This window comes from Diadema antillarum, unplaced genomic scaffold (genome assembly GCF_040938485.1).
Source record: "Diadema antillarum isolate AM-2024a unplaced genomic scaffold, OU_Dant_1.0 seq00002330_RagTag, whole genome shotgun sequence".
Lineage (NCBI taxonomy): Eukaryota > Metazoa > Echinodermata > Echinoidea > Diadematoida > Diadematidae > Diadema > Diadema antillarum.
In genome coordinates, this window is record NW_027272948.1 from 27,412 (window position 1) to 46,692 (window position 19,281).

At 38.9% G+C, this 19,281-nt stretch overlaps 1 protein-coding gene across 1 annotated transcript; it reads left to right on the forward strand.

Annotated features, from left to right (window-relative positions):
- The first annotated feature begins 322 nt into the window (after positions 1-322).
- LOC139714582 (probable D-lactate dehydrogenase, mitochondrial) lies at positions 323-15,164 on the forward strand. The gene is made up of 13 exons (XM_071626273.1): positions 323-379; positions 4,586-4,696; positions 5,953-6,062; positions 6,432-6,573; positions 7,538-7,679; positions 8,430-8,589; positions 9,402-9,507; positions 10,531-10,624; positions 11,750-11,878; positions 12,760-12,887; positions 13,626-13,716; positions 14,149-14,260; positions 14,946-15,164. The coding sequence occupies exons 2-13, from the start codon at positions 4,595-4,597 to the stop codon at positions 15,109-15,111; spliced, it is 1,482 nt and encodes a 493-aa protein (XP_071482374.1). The 5' UTR covers positions 323-379; positions 4,586-4,594; the 3' UTR covers positions 15,112-15,164.
- The last annotated feature ends 4,117 nt before the right edge of the window (positions 15,165-19,281 follow it).

Sequence of the window (19,281 nt, forward strand, 5' to 3'; positions counted from 1 at the left end):
CGTAGCTTGGCGGCCGGGATAGCGATCAATTTCCTGACCACGGAGATAGATAACTTTCCATTCCGTTGGCCTTGTCCTTGGATCACCAGTTCAACCTTTTGCACGACAAACGAGGCGGGTGGTCGCGATAACATCTCCTTTCCATTGGGAACGTCCACATTTTCTCCCCCGCCGCGCCGGGCGCGGCCACCAGCCCAAGCTGCTAGCAGGTCGTCTAGTCTCGGGCTACGCGCTGCTCTGCACAGCCACAGGCTGACCGGTCCACGTTCTAGAGCCTCGGTAAATAGAGGAGGGGTCGGGCAGTTACGCAGGCTAGAGATCTCATCTGTTCACGTATTGGTACGCTGTCTATACTCTGTGTTGACACTTGGATAATGAGGTAAGACTAAGACTCAATTAAAGAGCGTTCTATATTCATACATTTCCCTTGGTTTTGATAATCTTTATCCAGATCTACAAAGTTGTTTCTGATTATTATTATTATCATAATCTTCGGCTCCCTCACTCAGCTCAATTCTTATAACTATTAACTGATCACTGCTTATCTGTTTTTTTTTTCTTCTTTTTTTTTCTTGCTTTGTGAGGGTGAGAGGGGATGAGGTTGCCGTAGACATAATAGTAGATCTATAATCTTATCGTGCTAAAATAAAAATGATGCAATAAGAGATCAAGTTGAAAATAGATCAACAGCACAGTGAAAATTCATTTATCTCAGTTCGGGAAACCCACTCACAAGGGGGGCCCCTCCTTATAAGTAACCCGTCCCCCTTATAAGTAACCCCGTCCCCCTTATAAGTAACCCCCGAGGCACCCCTTATAAGGAGTCTCCACGCTTTTTTGCAATGCAACGCGAAAATGAAAGGACTGCGGCAATTCGCTTGGTTATGTCCATAAAGCTTCACAAGTTTCCTAGTTACTCACGAAATTTGAGCAAAATCGGTTTGAGGCATCATATCTAAAATCATGGATTTAAATGCGATGTCAAACGACCCATGCGAATGCTGAAATGCGAGCGATTACTGGCGTGAGTGTCGCCAGGCGCGGCGGCGCGGCAATGCTTGAGTGCAGACGTGGCGACTGAGTCTCCGTACTCGTACTCAGTCGCCACGTCTGCACTCAAGCATTGCCGCGCCGCCGCGCCTGGCGACACTCGCGCCAGTAATCGCTCGCATTTCAGCATTCGCATGGGTCGTTTGACATCGCATTTAAATCCATGATTTTAGATGTGATGCCTCAAACCGATTTTGCTCAAATTTCGTGAGTAACTAGGAAACTTGTGAAGCTTTATGGACATAATCAAGCGAATTGCCGCAGTCCTTTCATTTTCGCGTTGCATTGCAAAAAAGCGTGGAGACTCCTTATAAGGGGTGCCCCGGGGGTAACTGCGACCAGCCCCAACACGCAGTGTTGGGGCTGCGCATTGTAGCAGACATGATCATGACAGGCGAAGTATAGCGCCTAAAAATCAATATGAAATCGCAAAAATTCTGCAATATGAAGACTTACAAGTGAAGATGTAATGTTGAAGACTGACTGCGTTCAACTTTTGGTTCTGGCAATAGTCCCTTTCTGCTCGGTTTGATGAGTTAAATGCGACTCGGTCGAGAGGAACTCGGGAGAACTACACCTTATACAGTCAATGGATTTGAGATTTGTGCGCATGCGCTGGCCGTCAAGTCGTGTAGCTTTGTGGCAAGGCCTTATCATACTGTTGGCAAACCCTCTCGCTGTATATTGCGTTGCTTTCTGGGTGGGTGCGCGCGCGCACGCCTTGTCAAAAGGCTAAACGCATTGCGACTCCGCCAGCACATGAATATTTACGTGCGCAGTGTACTGCATACTGATTTCGAAAATGGTGAATGGGATGGGGAGCTAGGACTACGGACCCGTATATGGCCGTGAAAAAAACGTTTTTTCAAGATCATTGGACCAGTGTGAACAAGAACAAGGTGAACGAAGGGTATTAATTAGATAAGAATCTTATGTATACTATAAAAGTACGTTTTTTCCTCGTGATATTCGAAACCTACGGAGGTGCGAAAATCTGTGACAGACTGTGTATGTTTTTCAAGCTTACCGATATAGCACTCTATTGACTCAGGACGCTCCCACAGTGTGTAACTGTGTATACGGAGCGTCCCGGGGTTACCCCGGGGGTTACTTATAAGGGGGACGGGGTTACTTATAAGGGGGACGGGTTACTTATAAGGAGGGGCCCCCCTTGTGAGTGGGTTTCCCGAACTGATCTGCACAGAGCTACCAGGTATCACGCATTCTGCATGAGACTCAAGCATTTAGGGGCCATCTCATGATCTCACGCATGGCACCCGTTTTTCTCACGCATCGGGCGAAGTCTGCAACTTGGGCCTATAATAATGAGCATAGCTCAAAAGATTAAAGTGATAGTTGTAATTGAAGGTATAGTATTTCCCTTTTGTCTTTCAAAATAAGTAAAAATAGTCACTTAAGTATGCACCTGATCGCACCAGTAAGAGCTAAAAATTGAAAAAGCTCCCTACCGTGGGAGGCCACAGGGGGGAAAAACCCCTCCCACACCATAGATGCCAAGTTCAAAAAATTTTTATGAGTGAGATTTTCATGACTCAGCATCATGGCGTGCACGCATGTGGATGTGCTTTAGCGAAGGAGCGAAGCGACTCAGTGAGGGGAAGGTGTGGGAGGGGGTGTCCGCCCTCCCACGGTAGGGAGCTTTTTCAATTTTTAGCTCTTAATGGTGCCAGCTGGTGCATACTTAAGTGACTATTTTTTACTTATTTTGCAGGGAAATATGCCTTCAATTGCAACTCTTACTTTAACCCTTTAAGCTATGCTCCCAATGCGTGAGAAAAATGGGTGTCATGCGTGACATCGTGAGACAGACCCTAAATGCTTGAGTCTCACTCACAATGCGTGAGACTTGGTAGCACTGCCACACCCTTGCTCGCACGCACATTCACATGCCGAGATGCCGAGTCATGAAAACCTCACTCATAAATTTGTTTTGAACTTGGCATCCCTGTCTGCATGATAACAGTTAGGTTAGGCAGTCACCTACTACTATACTAGAGTAAATTCTCCAGTTTGCGTCGGGGTGCCTACCGGTATTTGTGGCAGGGGCAGTTCCATTCATCAATATTAACAGCTAATGAATGTCATTTGTGCTAACAGACTTTAATAGTTCCACTTTAGAATACAAGCAGGAGTTACTCGCAAATGTTATGTCTTGATATTAAGTTATGGGAAGTGACACCTGATTAGGTCCTTTCATCAATGAATGAATTAAAGGGCCCCTGCCGCAAATTGTATAGGCACCCTGTACAAAGCCTGCCACAAACAGGGTTGTCAAGTTTACTCTATAGCCGGGCTCTAGGGTCTATAGCTAGTAGATATCTACAGTCATTGAGAAAATAACTGACAATTTAGTAATATATTAAATTATTTAATGTTTATACATGTATATTTTATTAGTGTCAAGGTTACTGGTTGAACTAAAAATGAAGTTGAAACTGTTACCTCACTAACTATACACAGCCCAGTTGCTGTAAAATGTCGCTTTTTACAGCAACTGGGCTGTGTATAGTTATTACCACACTAGAGCTCTATATTATTATTAGCAGTGTGTGAGGTGCTGTCTCTCATTTCCTTTGAGCACATTACATTAGATTGTCACCAGCTCTGCCACAGCATTGTAGACTTTGTTTGTTTGGAATGTCAAAAGAAGTGCAATGAGACTGCATGTGCATGAATTGAAATAAAACCATATCATATGAATGATGTCACACACAATAAATGTGTTAAAGGACAAGTTCACCTTCATATACATGTGGATTGAGAGACTGTAGCAATATTTCAATAGTAGAACACACCAGTGAAAGTTTGAGGAGAATCACACAGTGCATTCAAAAGTTGTGAATTTTTAAAGTTTCTGCACTGTACACCCTGCTGGATGAGAAGACTACTGCAGTGTAGATTGTCACATGCGTAGAACCATATAAAGAAATTGTAAAGAGAATTCCACAAAATTTCATATTTAGAAAAAAGTGCACATTCCCTCAACTTGCTAATGACATAATGTTAACTTAAGAGTTTTAAATATCATCCCCCACCTTCTGAAAGAGGCAAGTGCTCTTATTTTATGTGAGAAAAGTGAAAATATGTTGAATTTTCTTTATGTTTTCTTTACCATTCTATGCATTTAACATCACAAGTTGTAGTAGTCTTCTCATCCAGTGATGGTGGCATCAATTGACACTTCAAAAATTCATAACTTTCGAACAGATCGTCCGGTTTTCCTCAAACTTTCACTGATGTGTTCTACTATTATATTGCTGCATTCTCTCAGTCCTTATGTACATATGAAGGTGCACTTGTCCTTTAAAGATCAAGGGAGAGGTTTGTATGGGCCTGAAAAGAGTATTCCACAATGTGAAGAGATCACATCTATAGGCACATAACTATGGACTAAACTTTATTTATTGTTTAAAGATCAACTGAATTATTCAAGGAAATATCTAGCCATTTGAAGCATCTCTTCTGTCTCAACTGGAGTTTTGTTCCCCTGTCTCTGTCTCTTATCAATATGCAGCTGACCACCATGGCCTTTGCCAGACTAGCTGGAGTTTTTAGTCAGCGTCTCTGTCAACATGGGCGCTTTCATCCAACCAAGAATATCTGGACATCATCCTCTGTGCACAGAGTAAGCTTCAATTCAAAATAAAGTACGGTACATGTGTACATGTGTACATAATGTGGAAAGAAGTGGTAACAATATACTACACAATCAATCCCTGACACAATGCCAGACCTGGAGGCTTGAATGAGAGGGGAACACCAGGTCATTCAAGCATAACTTTGATGTACATGCAGGGCTGCCAACTCTCACGCATTGAGCATGAGACTCACGCATTTTGGTCCTTTCTCACTCTAAAACTTTATTTCATTTGCATGCATTTCTATTGATCTCACTCATTTTGACTCCTAAATTATAGCATTGGCCTATGGGAGTCTCTCTCTCGACTAGTTTCCAGTGTTGGCAGCCCTGTACATGGATAGTCTGGAATAGCGTCATCAGTCTAATATCATACTTTGTTCAAAAGTTATGGGCACTGATGTCCCCTCCCAAGTCTCGATATCCATTTCTTTGTTCCTGAAAATGTTCTAAAATAATTTTTGTTTGAAATTCAGCAAGTGTTATGGCTATACCTGTAGTAGTCTTCTCCTCCAGCAGTTCCAACACCAAAACTTTACAACTTCATAACTTGTGCATCGATTGTCCGATTTTCCTCGAACTTTTACTGATGTGTTCTACTAATGTTGCTGCTTTCACTCAATTCACAATTCTCTTTGGGTTTTGGTTTCCTTTAAATATACACATTGGTCACATGCTTACATGCATTCAAAAAGTGAATGAGATGAGTCAATGATGCTATCTCCTCACACCAGTAGCACTGATTTTAGTTTACAAAGTTATATAAAAAATCATGTTATTCATAATTCAGAAACTATAAGGGGTATTCAACAACTACAACCCCTCCCCTGCAAGAGATCTTGCACTGGGGTCACTCTACAGTAGATTGTTAAGAGTATTACCGTGGGTTACCCGTACATTCTTGTTATTTTCCCCTTAGTTTCTCTTCATTAAATGAAATTTAGTAAATGTTTGTGCCTTGAACCATTAATGACTTTTGATATGATGACATCATCATCTTATCTAATGTACATACAATGCATATGCTATGTGATTGTTACCATTATCTTATGTATGAAAACATGTCAAACTTTGAAATTCCACGACTTCCTTTACTCTGTGTCCAGGTATCGTATTAATGAGACTTCTTCTAGTCTGTTGATTCTTACTTTATCAATGCAAACCTCTACAGCTGTACTTAGAGTGATGATTCATTTTGACTTATAGATATGTCAGCTAAAATTCCTCTTCAACTCATCTCACAGCCCCTTGCTGCTGGTGTTCAGGAGGGGATAGCTGCAGTCGTGGGCCACCAGAATGTGTCTGCCGCTGAAGCTGTTCGGGAGCAGCACAGTCATGATGAGTCCTATCACAGGTATCTGCAGACCACACCAAGGAACTAAGCTGTGCAGTCTAGTGACATTATGTAAAGTGTGGGAACATTCCTTTGCCAGGGATTGATAGCCTTAAACTGGGTTAAAGTTAATCATACACTCAACACATATGGCAAAGTGCTGATCAGCTGGATTAGATCAATTTGTTGTATTTATTGAGCAATTTATCAATTACGGTAAGACCAGGGTAAGCCACTTAGCGAGGAAGCTGTATTTAAAGTTAACATCAAGCTTTGTTCATGTTAAAGTTGAATCTAATTAAATCATATCAAACTAAATTGAATCGCACTGATTTTAATGCCAAGGAATGCAGTCATTGTAGATAAGATCCTCTACATTTCATATGACAGTCCAGTGTCACCTGACCTGGTAGTGTGGCCTCAGAGCACAGAACAGGTCAGCAAGGTGGTCCAGATCTGCAGCAAGCACAGAGCACCAGTGATTCCGTTTGGCACTGGGACCGGCCTGGAAGGAGGCGTTACAGGCGTGCAGGTGAGTACTTTAGTGGGATGCATGTTAGCTGGGGGTGTTTTACAAAGAAAAGGCTATCTTAAAAGACAAGATCAACTTAATATTATGTTATGACACTGGTTACCCTGTTAAACATTATTTAATGTTTTCAGAACCCACTTAAATTGTTATGAAAATTTAGAGACCAATTCCTTGGTCACTTATGCTGCTTTGTATGTGAATAGCTACATCAGAAAGTCTCTAAAATTGTCATATTCATGAGGAAGCTAGAATATCATTAAAGACACACTCAGCGTATCATGATTTTAGGTTGCTATTAGCTTTTAAGATTGACTTTCAAATTCTTCTTGAAACTCCCCCATGGTATCTCTGGTCTTCTTCCTTTCTTCTTCTTCTTCTTCTTCTTCTTCTTCTTCATTTGTACATTTGTAGTAAAACATACCTCTACCATCCTGTAGGCTTTAACTGGCATGATGCAAATACACACAAGTGTCTGTTTGAAATATGCAATGTTACCACAACATGAAGGAAAAGAAGCAGATTTCTTGTCATAAAACTCTTTTTTTATGATATATAAATGAACAACTACAAACCTGTCCTCCTTAGAATTCTTCATTATGTTGATTCGACACTGCCATGATTTGATGTGAAGGACACAAATTGTTCTGTTTTATGTGATTTTTGAAGAGGAAATTTGATTAAAACTTGTGAGCAGGTGAGCTAGAGACTTTTGAGGTCATGACAGCATCACCTCACTGTATTTGCACATAAATTATGGTTGCCACAAATATCTCTGTTTTGAGAAAACATGTGAATCTTTCAAATTATATAACATTCAGAGTGACTGTCCAGTTTGAATGAAACTTCTCCCTTCCTTGTCTGAGTGACTTTATTAGCATCAACTTGAGAAAAGATTGAGTAAAATCATGCCTTATAGATTTATGTATTATTTCAAACTAATGGGAGCTTGTTAATTGACTTCCAGGGTGCAGTGTGTGTGGATCTCTCCAAGATGGATGAAATCACAGACCTCCATGCTGAAGACTTTGATGTGACAGTGCAGCCAGGAGTCACTCGCCTTTCTCTCAACCATTACTTGAAAGATTATGGCCTCTGGTTTCCAGTTGGTGAGGACGAATGATGACATTTCAAAATGACTACATTTTGTGCCTAAGTGGTGCAATGCTTACCCAATAATCAGGAATTGCTTTAGCAGGAACACTGCTTAAGTGCAACAGAATTCAATTTAGTTTACTTTGTTTATGCTATTTTTACTGCTTAAATGAAACCACAACCACTTTAAAAAGGTCAAAGCACTTCTGTTGTTTCTCGTTAATGTCTAAAAGTGATAACAGAATCAATCTAGAAATATACATAATTACAGTTATTTCATACTAGAATTGCTGTTTTTAACACATCCAGATAGATACACTGCCAAATCCACAGTCTACATATTTGTTGCTAGGCAGTAGGACTAATGTATGTGAGCATATGCAGTAGAGTAGGTGGTTATATCAAGTACTCAACTGCTGTCATGCACTTCAGTACGAGTGTGGAGAGTTGCCTTCCCCATGTGTGGTTTAATTGTCCCTCTGCATTCTTCTCTATGTGTAGTATGTATGTTTGTGGAAGTGTGTGTGTTACAGACAAATACAGACAAAGAAAAAAAAAAGGGAAGATGACTGGTAAAAGAACTGGGTTTCCATTTTGACATGAGTGCAGAGTGGTATTGTGAGTTACCGGTATACAAAATGTATGTCTGCATGTGAGGCTTGAAGCTGCAGTCTTGTGCACTAACATTTTCACAAGATTATGACAAGACTATGACTTATACCGAAGCGTAATCTTGTTTTGCCCCCATCCTATCTTATTTCTAGACCCTGGTGCGGATGCCTCACTGTGTGGTATGGCTTCGACCAGTGCCTCGGGAACCAATGCTGTCAGGTATGGAACCATGCGAGAAAATGTCATCAACCTGGAGGTAGTGATGCCCGATGGATCAATCATGCACACAGCTGGCCAAGGAAAGAGACCCAGGTAAGCCTACAAGTAATGTTATGTTCACTCTCTCAGCCGTAGAAATTTCTAGTGAAATTTTGCAAACTGTTAATAATCTTCCTTTCTGTAAATTCCCAGCATTTGCCATAATGTAATGTTTATCTCTGTGCAGTGGAGTTCAGTTCTTGTTAGTGTTTCACACTTTTTGTATGTGTCTGCCAAAGAACTTTTGGGCTTTTCAATTTGATTCACCATTATCGGGCAGATTTTGATGTACAGCCCACTCTGCAGCAGCAGAGGTCACGTACACAGCTCTAAATTGATATGAATTTTCAGACCAGATCAGACCATCGCATCATTTATTAAGTCATTCATTGCTTGAAGTAGGTGTTCCCAGTCCACATAGGTCTCCCTTATGTAGAGTTGATGGGAAACTAGAAAAGTCCCTGGAAGGAGTTACGTCATGATTTTTTATTTTAATTTGAAAAGATGTAGAGTCAATGTAAGGACTATGTTATGTTGTCAATCATGGTATGCCAGAATGTGAATAAGTCTAACAGTTAATCTTCAGTTTTTCTATTCAACTGCCATTTAACTCCCTTCTCATAGAATGTTGGGAACTGACATCCATTACATTGAAAGAAGAAAAGGGAAAACACTGGCGTAAAAATAAGTAACTACTAAGAGAATGCTCCTGAACTTACTAAAGATATTTGTAGTTCTTCTCAGAACTTTGACATTGCAAGTAAGTGTAATTTCTTTGTACTTAACAGCTTACAATACTTGCTGTTGCATGGTTTTATGTAAATGTTTGTTCCTCACATGTCATTCCATTAATGATCTCATAATAGGAAAACATCAGCAGGCTACAATCTGACAAACCTCATAGTTGGATCAGAGGGAACTCTGGGTATTATTACCAAGGCAACGCTTAGAGTGTATGGCTTGCCAGAGGTGGTAAGTGTTGGGTTGATGCAACCTGTAAATGTAGAATGATTACGGGTAAGCTGAGTTTATCCTCAAAATTATGTGTGTGGTGAGTCATTGAGATTCACACAGCTGGCTTTTATTTTGTCATTAATCTGTGGACTTAAGTGCAACTCCTGCTCAAGTGACTGGAAAAATTCAAAAGGACACTGGTAAACCTACCCTGGGGGACCAAGATGAATGGTCAAATAATTATCAAAATAGAGGCCAGTTGCCTGTAATGATGCATTGTAATCTACCACCTAACTTGAGTTTGATTTGGCTTTCACACAATCAGAATTCAGCAGTGTGTCGGTACATTTGATCTGTACAGCATGGTTGATAATCTGCACTTTTAAGCAGCAAACCCATTAGATTTAACAGTGGGATATCACACAAATTGTTCAGCTGAAACTGCTCTGTACCAAATATTAAGAGAGAAGTCAATATTTATACAACAAATTCTGTTGGAGCAATTATGTGTGTGGCCATCTGATAAAAATCATCATCCTATATTCATACAGACGTTTGAAGTGATATTGAAATTCATATGTGATGTATCTTACCTATACAATATTTATATTACTTACTTTTGTCAGTGCTATTCACAAAGCTGTAATTTCTTCTCTTGCCAAGTAGTACAACAGGCTGCTTTACCAATGTATATTGAAATATTAAATGTTTATTTTGAACTCTCTGAAGATCAGGTAACAAGATATTTAATTACTTCTTCCTACTGTATACATCTCTCAATACCTGAAATCCATTTAGCATTTATCATTTTCATCTATAACATACAAAACTTGAAGAAGCTTCCTGGATGTCGGGAGCATCCTTTGTCTTATAGTAAGGTTTGCATGAAATTCGAGTATGTTCATGGCTGGCTATTGTCAGACAAACTGTGAATAAAAAGTGGGTGCCTTTCTAGCCCTCTGTTAGGGGTGCATGCATATTGCCTAATATATTAGAATACATTGCTACACTGATCTTTTGGCTGTTTTTGTTCCTACACAGATGATGTCTGCTGTGTGTTCATTTGATACAGTCGAAGCTGCAGTGGACTCTGTGTTACAAGTCTTACAGTGTGGTGTGCCCATAGCCAGAATAGGTAGGAAACCTCTCAGTACTGTATACGCCAAATATTGCGCAAGTTTTTATTTTTTTATGAATTTCGCGAGTCAAGTGCTATTTGTAAAATTAAAGACACGCAAAAATAATGACTCTGATCCCGATATGAATGTGACGCACATGTATACATTTCTCTGTACAGTACTTTACTCCATGATCGCGAATTTAACCACTCACGAAATCATCGGGAAGTCTCGATTCGCAAAAATTTAGACTCACTAAATATATGGTGTATACAGTACTTGATCCTCTGTGCTTCATGTCCTTGAATATTTAAATCGCTGTTGTTAGGTCTTAGGTCTTGCAAGGAGGAGAGTTTAAGCAGACCTCCCAACCTTAAAAAAAAAAAAAGATGATTTGGCACAAAATTAGAACAGAAAGAGCAGTTCTCATAGGAGTGTTAGTAGAATTATCAAGAAAATAGGAAACTCTTTTGAAACACGGACTGGGAATGGTCAAATTCAGATGATCATACAGAACTGATGAATGAATATATTGATTGATGCTCTTGTGAAATTGTGAGACAAGCATAGTTAGTCATACTATGGTCAAGAATTATAAATTATTTCAGATGAAATTGTATAGTGATGTATTCACTTACTGTGTTCTCCCTGAATGTATGCATTCAGTCATGAGGCTCTGTTCTGAAGTAAGATCATACATGTATAGTTTAATACATGCTTAACATGTGGATTGAAAACAGTTTTTGCCAAATTATTTGTGTTCCATTGTGTTTTGAGTGGTGTGTATATATGCAAAACTATCTTATTTACTGTGGCAAATGTGGCTTACCAATCCTCCCACATTTCTGGATGATGTTTGACCATGATGTTTGAATCATGAAGAGAAAGATATGTTCAACAAAATAAATAAAACAAAGGAGCAGCTCTTGTGAACTTTAAGCTCTGAGTTTTCATTTTCTCTTTGCATTTATAAATTCTCTATGACTGTCATGGAGATATTCATATTTAAAAACCTTGAAATCTGAAATTATCAAGAGCTAGCTAAATCTGGAATAATTATTCACATGCTGGAATTTCTTAACTGAAAATGAGGGCAAAGGCCTAAACTGACAAGATATACCCAATATACACCTCTGATACAGAATTCCTTGATGAAAACTCGGTAATTGCAACCAACAAATACAGTGACCTCAACAACAGAGTGGCACCGACCCTTTTTCTGGAGTTCCATGGTTCTGATGCTAGTGTCAAAGCACAGGTGGAGGCTGTTGGTAAGCCTGTCTGATTAAAGCAAACACATACTTTAGTAGTTAGATGCAGGCATGAAAGTATGTTCTCGTAAATGGTATTACTGGAATGTTTCGATGGAAGTGAATCCCAGGCATAAACATGACACTGAAGTTCATTTTAGCAGGGAAATACAAGATGAAGCTAATTGCATCACACTGAGATTTTGCTTGTTTGTTTGTTTGTGTTTGATTGTTTGACAGAAGATACCATGCAACATGTGTTAAAAAAACAACAACAAAGTTGGTAAAAACAACAAAGTTATCAGTCACAGAAGATTCTCTGGGGCATGTATATTCTGAAATGTTTTTGAAAGCTGTGTTCAAGGAAAATGCATCATATTACATGTGTGCAAATCAGTCAGAGTCGTACAAGAAAAGGCTTTATGATCGAAACTCAGTTTATTGTTTTCCCAACTTCAAATGATAATGCAAGACAGGCCTGCTTCTCCATCGATTGTCTTTAACATGTTAGTATGACATTGTTTCTACTTTACTGTTCCACATTATCAAGTGAATATGGGAATTTTTGCCCATGCATAACTTCAGTAAAAAACCTTTGTAAAGCATGATACTACATCTGTTTTTGCATAGATATTAATTGTTTTTATCTTTGTTCTATAACTAGGTGTATTTGATTTATACAGAATAGAAAAAATACCAGGAGAAATTTTAGGAATAAATTTGTTGTTATACATGTGGAAATGATCTTATATTAGAGAAGGCATTATTCTACCAATTATGCAAGTTCGGGTTGGAGGCCAGCTATGACCAATACTATTTTTTGTTTTGTTTGATAAAACACCTTGACGAGATGTAGTATTTCTGATCCTAATGGGAGTTGTATGGTTGTGACATTGTTGCAGAGGAAATAATGAGCTACAATGGCAGCTCAGAGTTTGCTTGGGCCGAGAAGATGGAGGACAGAAACAAGTTATGGAAAGCCAGACATGACATTTGGTATGCTAGCCTCGCCCTCAGGCCAGGTTGCAAGGTGAGAAGGGCTTGTGTGGTCGTTTTCCATTATTGCATGTGTGATGTGGTTTCCCTGCTGGGATATCGGAATGCCTTGTAACAAGACTAAACCATCTCAAGCTCTGATGCAGTCCAGACTTCATTTTGAATGGAAGTCTACAAAGAAGAGAAATTTGGCTTAAATTCAACCCATGAATTATAAAGAAATAACTCCAGAGGGAACAGGCTAGTGATATTCTGAATGATTTGACACTGCAATGATACCCTGTTACCTTTTCAGAGGAGCTACACTTGGTCGCATGATTTTGATGTTGCTGTTATTATACCGGTAGTTTCTTATGTATGACTCACCACAACAATGGTCTTATAAAGTGGCTGCACATAGAAAAAAAAAATGGTTTTGTATTCCCACTTTAACCCGTTGAGGACAGGCTGATTTTGCTACAACACGCATTTCCCATAGACACTTGCCACCGAGTGTACGTAAGTCTCGTCCTCAACGGGTTAAGCTTTCCAGTGATTGAGATATTTCATGCCACATTTCCAAAATGTGCAGAAAGTGTGTTTGTTTCCTACTTTGTCAATCATCTGTGCTTCCCAAGCATATTTTGTAAAAAAAGACCAAAAAGTGTAGTTTTGTCCTCTTTAATAAAGTAAAAGAGTATTTCCTCTGTCTGGAGAATATGTGTGAATGTCATGTCATGAGTTGAGCAGTGGATTGCTGCTAAAAATAATCTTGTGTGTACTCTGTGTCTAGGGCTTGTCCACTGATGTCTGTGTACCCATCTCAGCCATGCCCCAGGTGATCCACGACACAGTCGCAGACCTCAAGAGATTTGGATTCTGTTGTAAGTTTGTTTTTTCTTTTGTTTCTTGTTTTCTTTTTGCACCCTCAGTTTTGTAATCATCTAAAGACACAGGTGGCTGTGCAAGTAAGACTACTGAGTTCCGTCACTAATTAGGAATTGTACCACAGAATTCAGAGCAATGTGTGGTAAAGAATACTAGATCCTTATGATACCAGAAAATTGTTGAGAAGTGAATTCAGTATGCCATTAGGCATCTACTGTTTCTGTAAAAGCATGAACTTCATGTTCATCACCATTTCTTTTGTCAGATGTTTGAAATTGCAGCCAGTGTCCTCATATGGTATGGAAGACACATTCATGGTCTTTGATAATTATATCCTTTAGTATGGATGAAATGTGAAAAGCATCTTTCAAAATTCAATACATGTCATGTGATTGTCATGCTTTCCATACATATTTTGATCTTTACAGATGCCATAGTTGGTCATGTGGGTGATGGCAACTTCCACTCTATTTTACTGCTGGATCCCAACAATCAGACTGAGATTCAAAAGGCAAAGGAATTTACTGTCATCCTCGGCAGGTGAGCTGGGACTCGCTGTTTGGCTTTTAGGGCACCATTTACTGAGTTCTTTAAGTTATCCATTATTGACGATCTTTCTGTCTAATTATTGTTGTGCAGGAGTGATATTTTCATTCATGATCACAAAATGATATGTCACGGTTTTCTGGATTGTATTTCAGTCTTATAATTCTATGATAATGCCGATAACAACATATGAGCAGAGTTAAAGAAATTAGAAAAAATAATGTGCTTTTATACAAATATATGAGTAGATCATGCAAAATGGGGGGGGGGGGGGGGAATGTCCATGTTCTGAATGTACTGCATGAGGTATAAATGCATGGGGCCTGTGGTCTACTGTAAAATGGCAGCCTGTTGAATTCATCATGACATGGTATAGTGGACTTTCATTACAATGAAGTTCTCAGGACCGGCAATTTCTTTTGTTATATTGAAATCTCATTATTGAACAAATGAACAATAAAAACCATAGAGCAGATAATGTTGTGGCCTGAATTTTTGCTTCGTTGTAACCAGAATTTTGTTATAAGCGTGTTCATTATAAAAGAATGCACTGTTTAAGAGGTATTCTGATTGGAAAGTGTAAGTGTATGTGTGTCTTTGCTTCATTGTGTTTGCACTGCCTCTATTTTGTGAGTGTGGTTAAAAAAAAAAATTATGATACATTTGTTGACTATTCTAGGAGAGCTATTTCAGTGGGCGGCACGTGCACCGGTGAGCATGGCATTGGTCTTGGTAAGAAGCAGCTCTTGGTGGAAGAGATTGGTGAAGTCGGTATCGACGTCATGAAGAACATCAAGCGTACCTTAGATCCTCTAAACATCATGAATCCTGGGAAAGTGCTGTGAAGTGAATGGAAATCTGTGGATGAATCAACTCATTTTATGTCTCCCTCTCATATCTTTCTATTTTGATTTGTGTTTATTGGCTGGGAATGATGGCCCATTTGTCTTTCTGTCAGTGTGCTCAAAATCTTGGTACATAAAATTTTCATTACAATTGGTCCAGATTTTTACACTCTTCATGAGATGCAAGTAGAATTGAATATATTTTTTAATCTGCCCCCTCCCCCCCCCCAAAAAAAACAAACAAAATCGAAGTCAAAGGTCATTGCACTCATTCCTTGAAATGTTCTGATATCCTTAAACAAGGCCTGCCAGGTTTACTTCAGTGATCATAAATTAAGGCAGCAGATGAAACATAATGGCTCAGATTCACAAAGTGGTATAAATTTAGCCTATTTACTAAAATAAGTGTGAAATAGGCATACCTTTGACTTTTGCATATCAATGCATGTTTTTTTTACATCTGTCAGTGTATGCAGTCTGTCGCACACGTTTGTGCTGAAGAAATTTGCATAAACCATGTTTTAGATTCAAACCACCTTTGTGAATACAGGCCAATAGGTCAATGCAATTTTTGAGGAACTGACCGTTCGAGATATCAGATTGTAGATTGAATAAAGGATCCATTTGAGGGATTGCTGTAAAGGATAGCATAACAGTGTATAAAATCAAATTACACAAACCAGCAAATATATGGGTTGAAATGGTCAGATGTAACCATTAAGTTTGTATAATTGTTTTTGTTTTCACCCCTTCAACTTACTGTTGGAGGAGAAAACTCTCCGTCTCACCTGTAGAGTGATAAATGACCCAGGCTTCCATGTATGAAAGACCCACCTTGGCAGTTACTTGCATTACTAGAGGGCTTTTTACACTTGAAAATTTTTGCTTAGTCCTGTACCAACGGTGGGGCTAAGGGGGGGCCTTAGCCCCACCATTGGTACCAGACTTTCCTTAGCCCACTTTCTGTTTACACTCGTTTTTGCCAAAGTGGGCTAGCCCCACCGATAGTCCCGTACTATCTGGCCCTGCAAAATAGCAGGGTTAGCTCCGCAATTGCGGTGCTAACCCCGCAATTGCGGTGCCAAGCAAACGAATGTAAACAGAACAAAAAAATAATCCGGGGCTGAGCGACGGAGACGAAGTGCGACCCCCACTGACCAATCAGAAACGAGATAATCAAGTGCTGCCGGTGTGTGCGTGTACGTGTACAGTGCACAGCGTAATCATGAATATGCATGTGTCGATAGTCCCGAGTCAGAGAAAGTACGGGGTGAAGAAACACAAGTGTAAAAAGGGCTTATCAATGACTACAACCAATTCTTATTCAGAATTTCTGGTCATTGCTTTGATAGTTACTGTGAACAAATTTTTGCAGGTAAACATCTATGTAGAATGGCCTCGTTATATCTCACAAATTATGTGTGAATTAGTCTGTTTGCCAAATATTTACAACTTGTGCTCATTTTTATCTTCTGAAAATGATGAACTATGCCTCAGTACTAAACATAAGTGATACAATGTGTTTTTACAAGAATCTTGCCTTTAACTTTGTCTGTAAGAAAATATTAGTAATTGAAAGTAATGCTTCCAATAGCTGACAAGTGAGACTGTCATTGATACTGTAACAGCAAATATCCAAAAGTCCTAGAATAGACCCTCTCTTAAGATACTTATGGTCACCTATAAAGAAAGTTTACCATAAAATCATATATATATATGTTTAGTCAAGTTTAATAATGAGGAAGATTTATGTACATATTATATATTCAAGACAGGTGATGTAGGGTATTGTGTAAAGTAGCTATAAAATCAGCAGCATCAAGATTTCTTGTGTACGCAATCAAAGTGAAAGATTTGTTCATGCACTGAACAGTGTGTTAGGGTATTTTTTGTGTGTTTGTGTGCGTGTGTTTTTGCCTTCCTCATTACAAGGGTATTAATATTGTCGTGTGATGATATCAGGTGAACTTATGATGCATTGGACTTGAATCAAAATGGGTTTGGAAAATTTAATACACAGGACAAAGCAGTAATTCAATTAATTCCAGGCTAGTTCTTTCAGGACTATTTAGTCATAGACCATCTACCAAATGTAAAAAGAAAAAAAAATATTTTGTTTACTTGTGTGTGTGAGTGTGTTTTGCTCTAACAAATGCATTACTGTAAAAGTGAATATTTTCGCGTGAGTAATTTTCTTGTGCTCGGCCAGGGTAATATGAATTTTTATAGTTTTTTATATTCTACAGAACGAGGACATTAATTACTGGAGTGTGGCTTGCAAAAATATTTGCATGCTTTTATTTTCATGCTAGCTTCTGGTTGCGCGAAATGCATGGAAATTTCTGCTTTTACAGTGTTTGTCCAAAGCTTAGAATCACTGCTTGAATCATTCTCAAATTTGAAGAATAAAAACAATCAAGGTATATTGGTATTCCATTTTCTTTTCCTCAATACCACTCCCCAGAAATAAGTCACTAATTTTACATCACGTTCATGTGTGATCCCAATATTCTTTCTCGAAATTCATTCAATTCCATTGCTTCTATGTGTCATTCCAATACAGTGTAAACAAAATTTTATGGAATTCCAACATCTTCCTTCCTTTGTGCCACAGATCATGAAGAGTAAAACAAAAATGATGAAGATCCATAAATTTTGAAGACTTTAATTCTTTTTCTGTAACACTTATAAACGTGAGAAAAAATTGGCGACTGCAAACACAAATGGATACCTCCCATATTGATGTGAATAAACATCATTACCCTGGATCCCCAGGGGCCATGCGCCCTTGTCTTCAGGAAGATCCAGTACAATTGGGAAAGGTCATCTGTTGACTTTTGCGATGTCAGTGAGTGGATTGAATGCACCAGCAATATCAAAGTTTTGATCAAACTCTTCCTGTCAATCGACAGGAGCATTCACCTTCATGAATAATCAGACTTTTCCATGTTTTTTCTTTGTTTCCACCTTGCTATAATGGTGGCATCCATTCTGCCAACTAGCTTGACTGGGTGGGGGTCAAATCGTGTGCTCGCTTTTGACCTCTTGGGCTGTCCTACTAGGACAGTGTCTGCTTCTTTCGGGCTACTTTTCTTGCTTTTCAGCTCCCTGTCTCGATGTCCATTCATTTTCCTTGCCTGCTTATCATCTATGTTTAGCTTGGTGTCTTTGATCAGCATGTTTAAATGATCTTGTGTGCAGCTCGTACAGCTCGTACTGTAATATTCAGCCACAAGTCTGCAAGGCTACTTGCATGTTGAGTGACTGTATCACCACAGGCAAATATGGCATCTAGTGCTGAGAGGGTGGTCTTTGATGATAAAGAGGCAGATTATCACCATCGTAAAATCTCTATCACAAGCAATATCTGAACAATTTCCACACGTCAGAGTGGTTCATGAAAGTTAAGGTTAAACAAATGTTTGTTTGAAAGTACTCTGTACATGCCACAAATTTTGATATGGTCACTTTAAAGGACAAGTTCACCTTCATAAACATAAGGATTGAGAGAATGCAGCAATATTAGTAGACCACATCATTGAAAGTTTGAGGAAAATCAGACAATCCGTTAAAAAGTTATGAATTTTCGAAGTTTTTGTGCAGTAACCGCTGGATGAGAAGACTACTGCAGTGTATGAATAACTTGGATGTCACATGCGTACAACAATATAAGGAAAATATAAAGAGAATTTCACAAAATTCCATCTTTTGAAAAAAGTACACATTCCCGTGACTCGTTACCGACAAATGTTATGGGTAATATCATTCCCCCTGCCTTCAGAAAGAGTCAAGTCAAGTGCTCTTTTATTATGCGAAAAAAGTGAAAATATGTTGAATTTTCTTTTACATTTTCTTTATACTGTTGTACGCATATGACTCACAAGCTGTAGTAGTCTCCTCATCCAGCGGTTCCAACACAAAAACTTTAAAAATTCATAACTTTTGCATCGATTGTCCAATTTTCCTCAAACTTTCACTTATGTGTTCTACTAATATTGCTACATTCTCTCGATCCTTATGTTTATGAAGGTGAACTTGTCCTTTAAGTGAGTTACCATCTTAGAGTATGTGTATTAGCTTTGGAGTATGGTTGAATCAATACATGTATGTAACATGATTGACACCTTTGTTCAGTAGTCTTATGACTGGGAGTAGTAAGTAGACCTTACT

Coding starts and splice junctions, on each gene's coding strand:
- LOC139714582 (XM_071626273.1), top strand. CDS start 4,595: ATGGCCTTTGCCAGACTAGCTGGAGTTTTTAGTCAGCGTCTCTGTCAA. Junction 12,888..13,625: donor CCCTCAGGCCAGGTTGCAAG/GTGAGAAGGGCT, acceptor CTCTGTGTCTAG/GGCTTGTCCACTGATGTCTG. Junction 14,261..14,945: donor TTTACTGTCATCCTCGGCAG/GTGAGCTGGGAC, acceptor TGACTATTCTAG/GAGAGCTATTTCAGTGGGCG.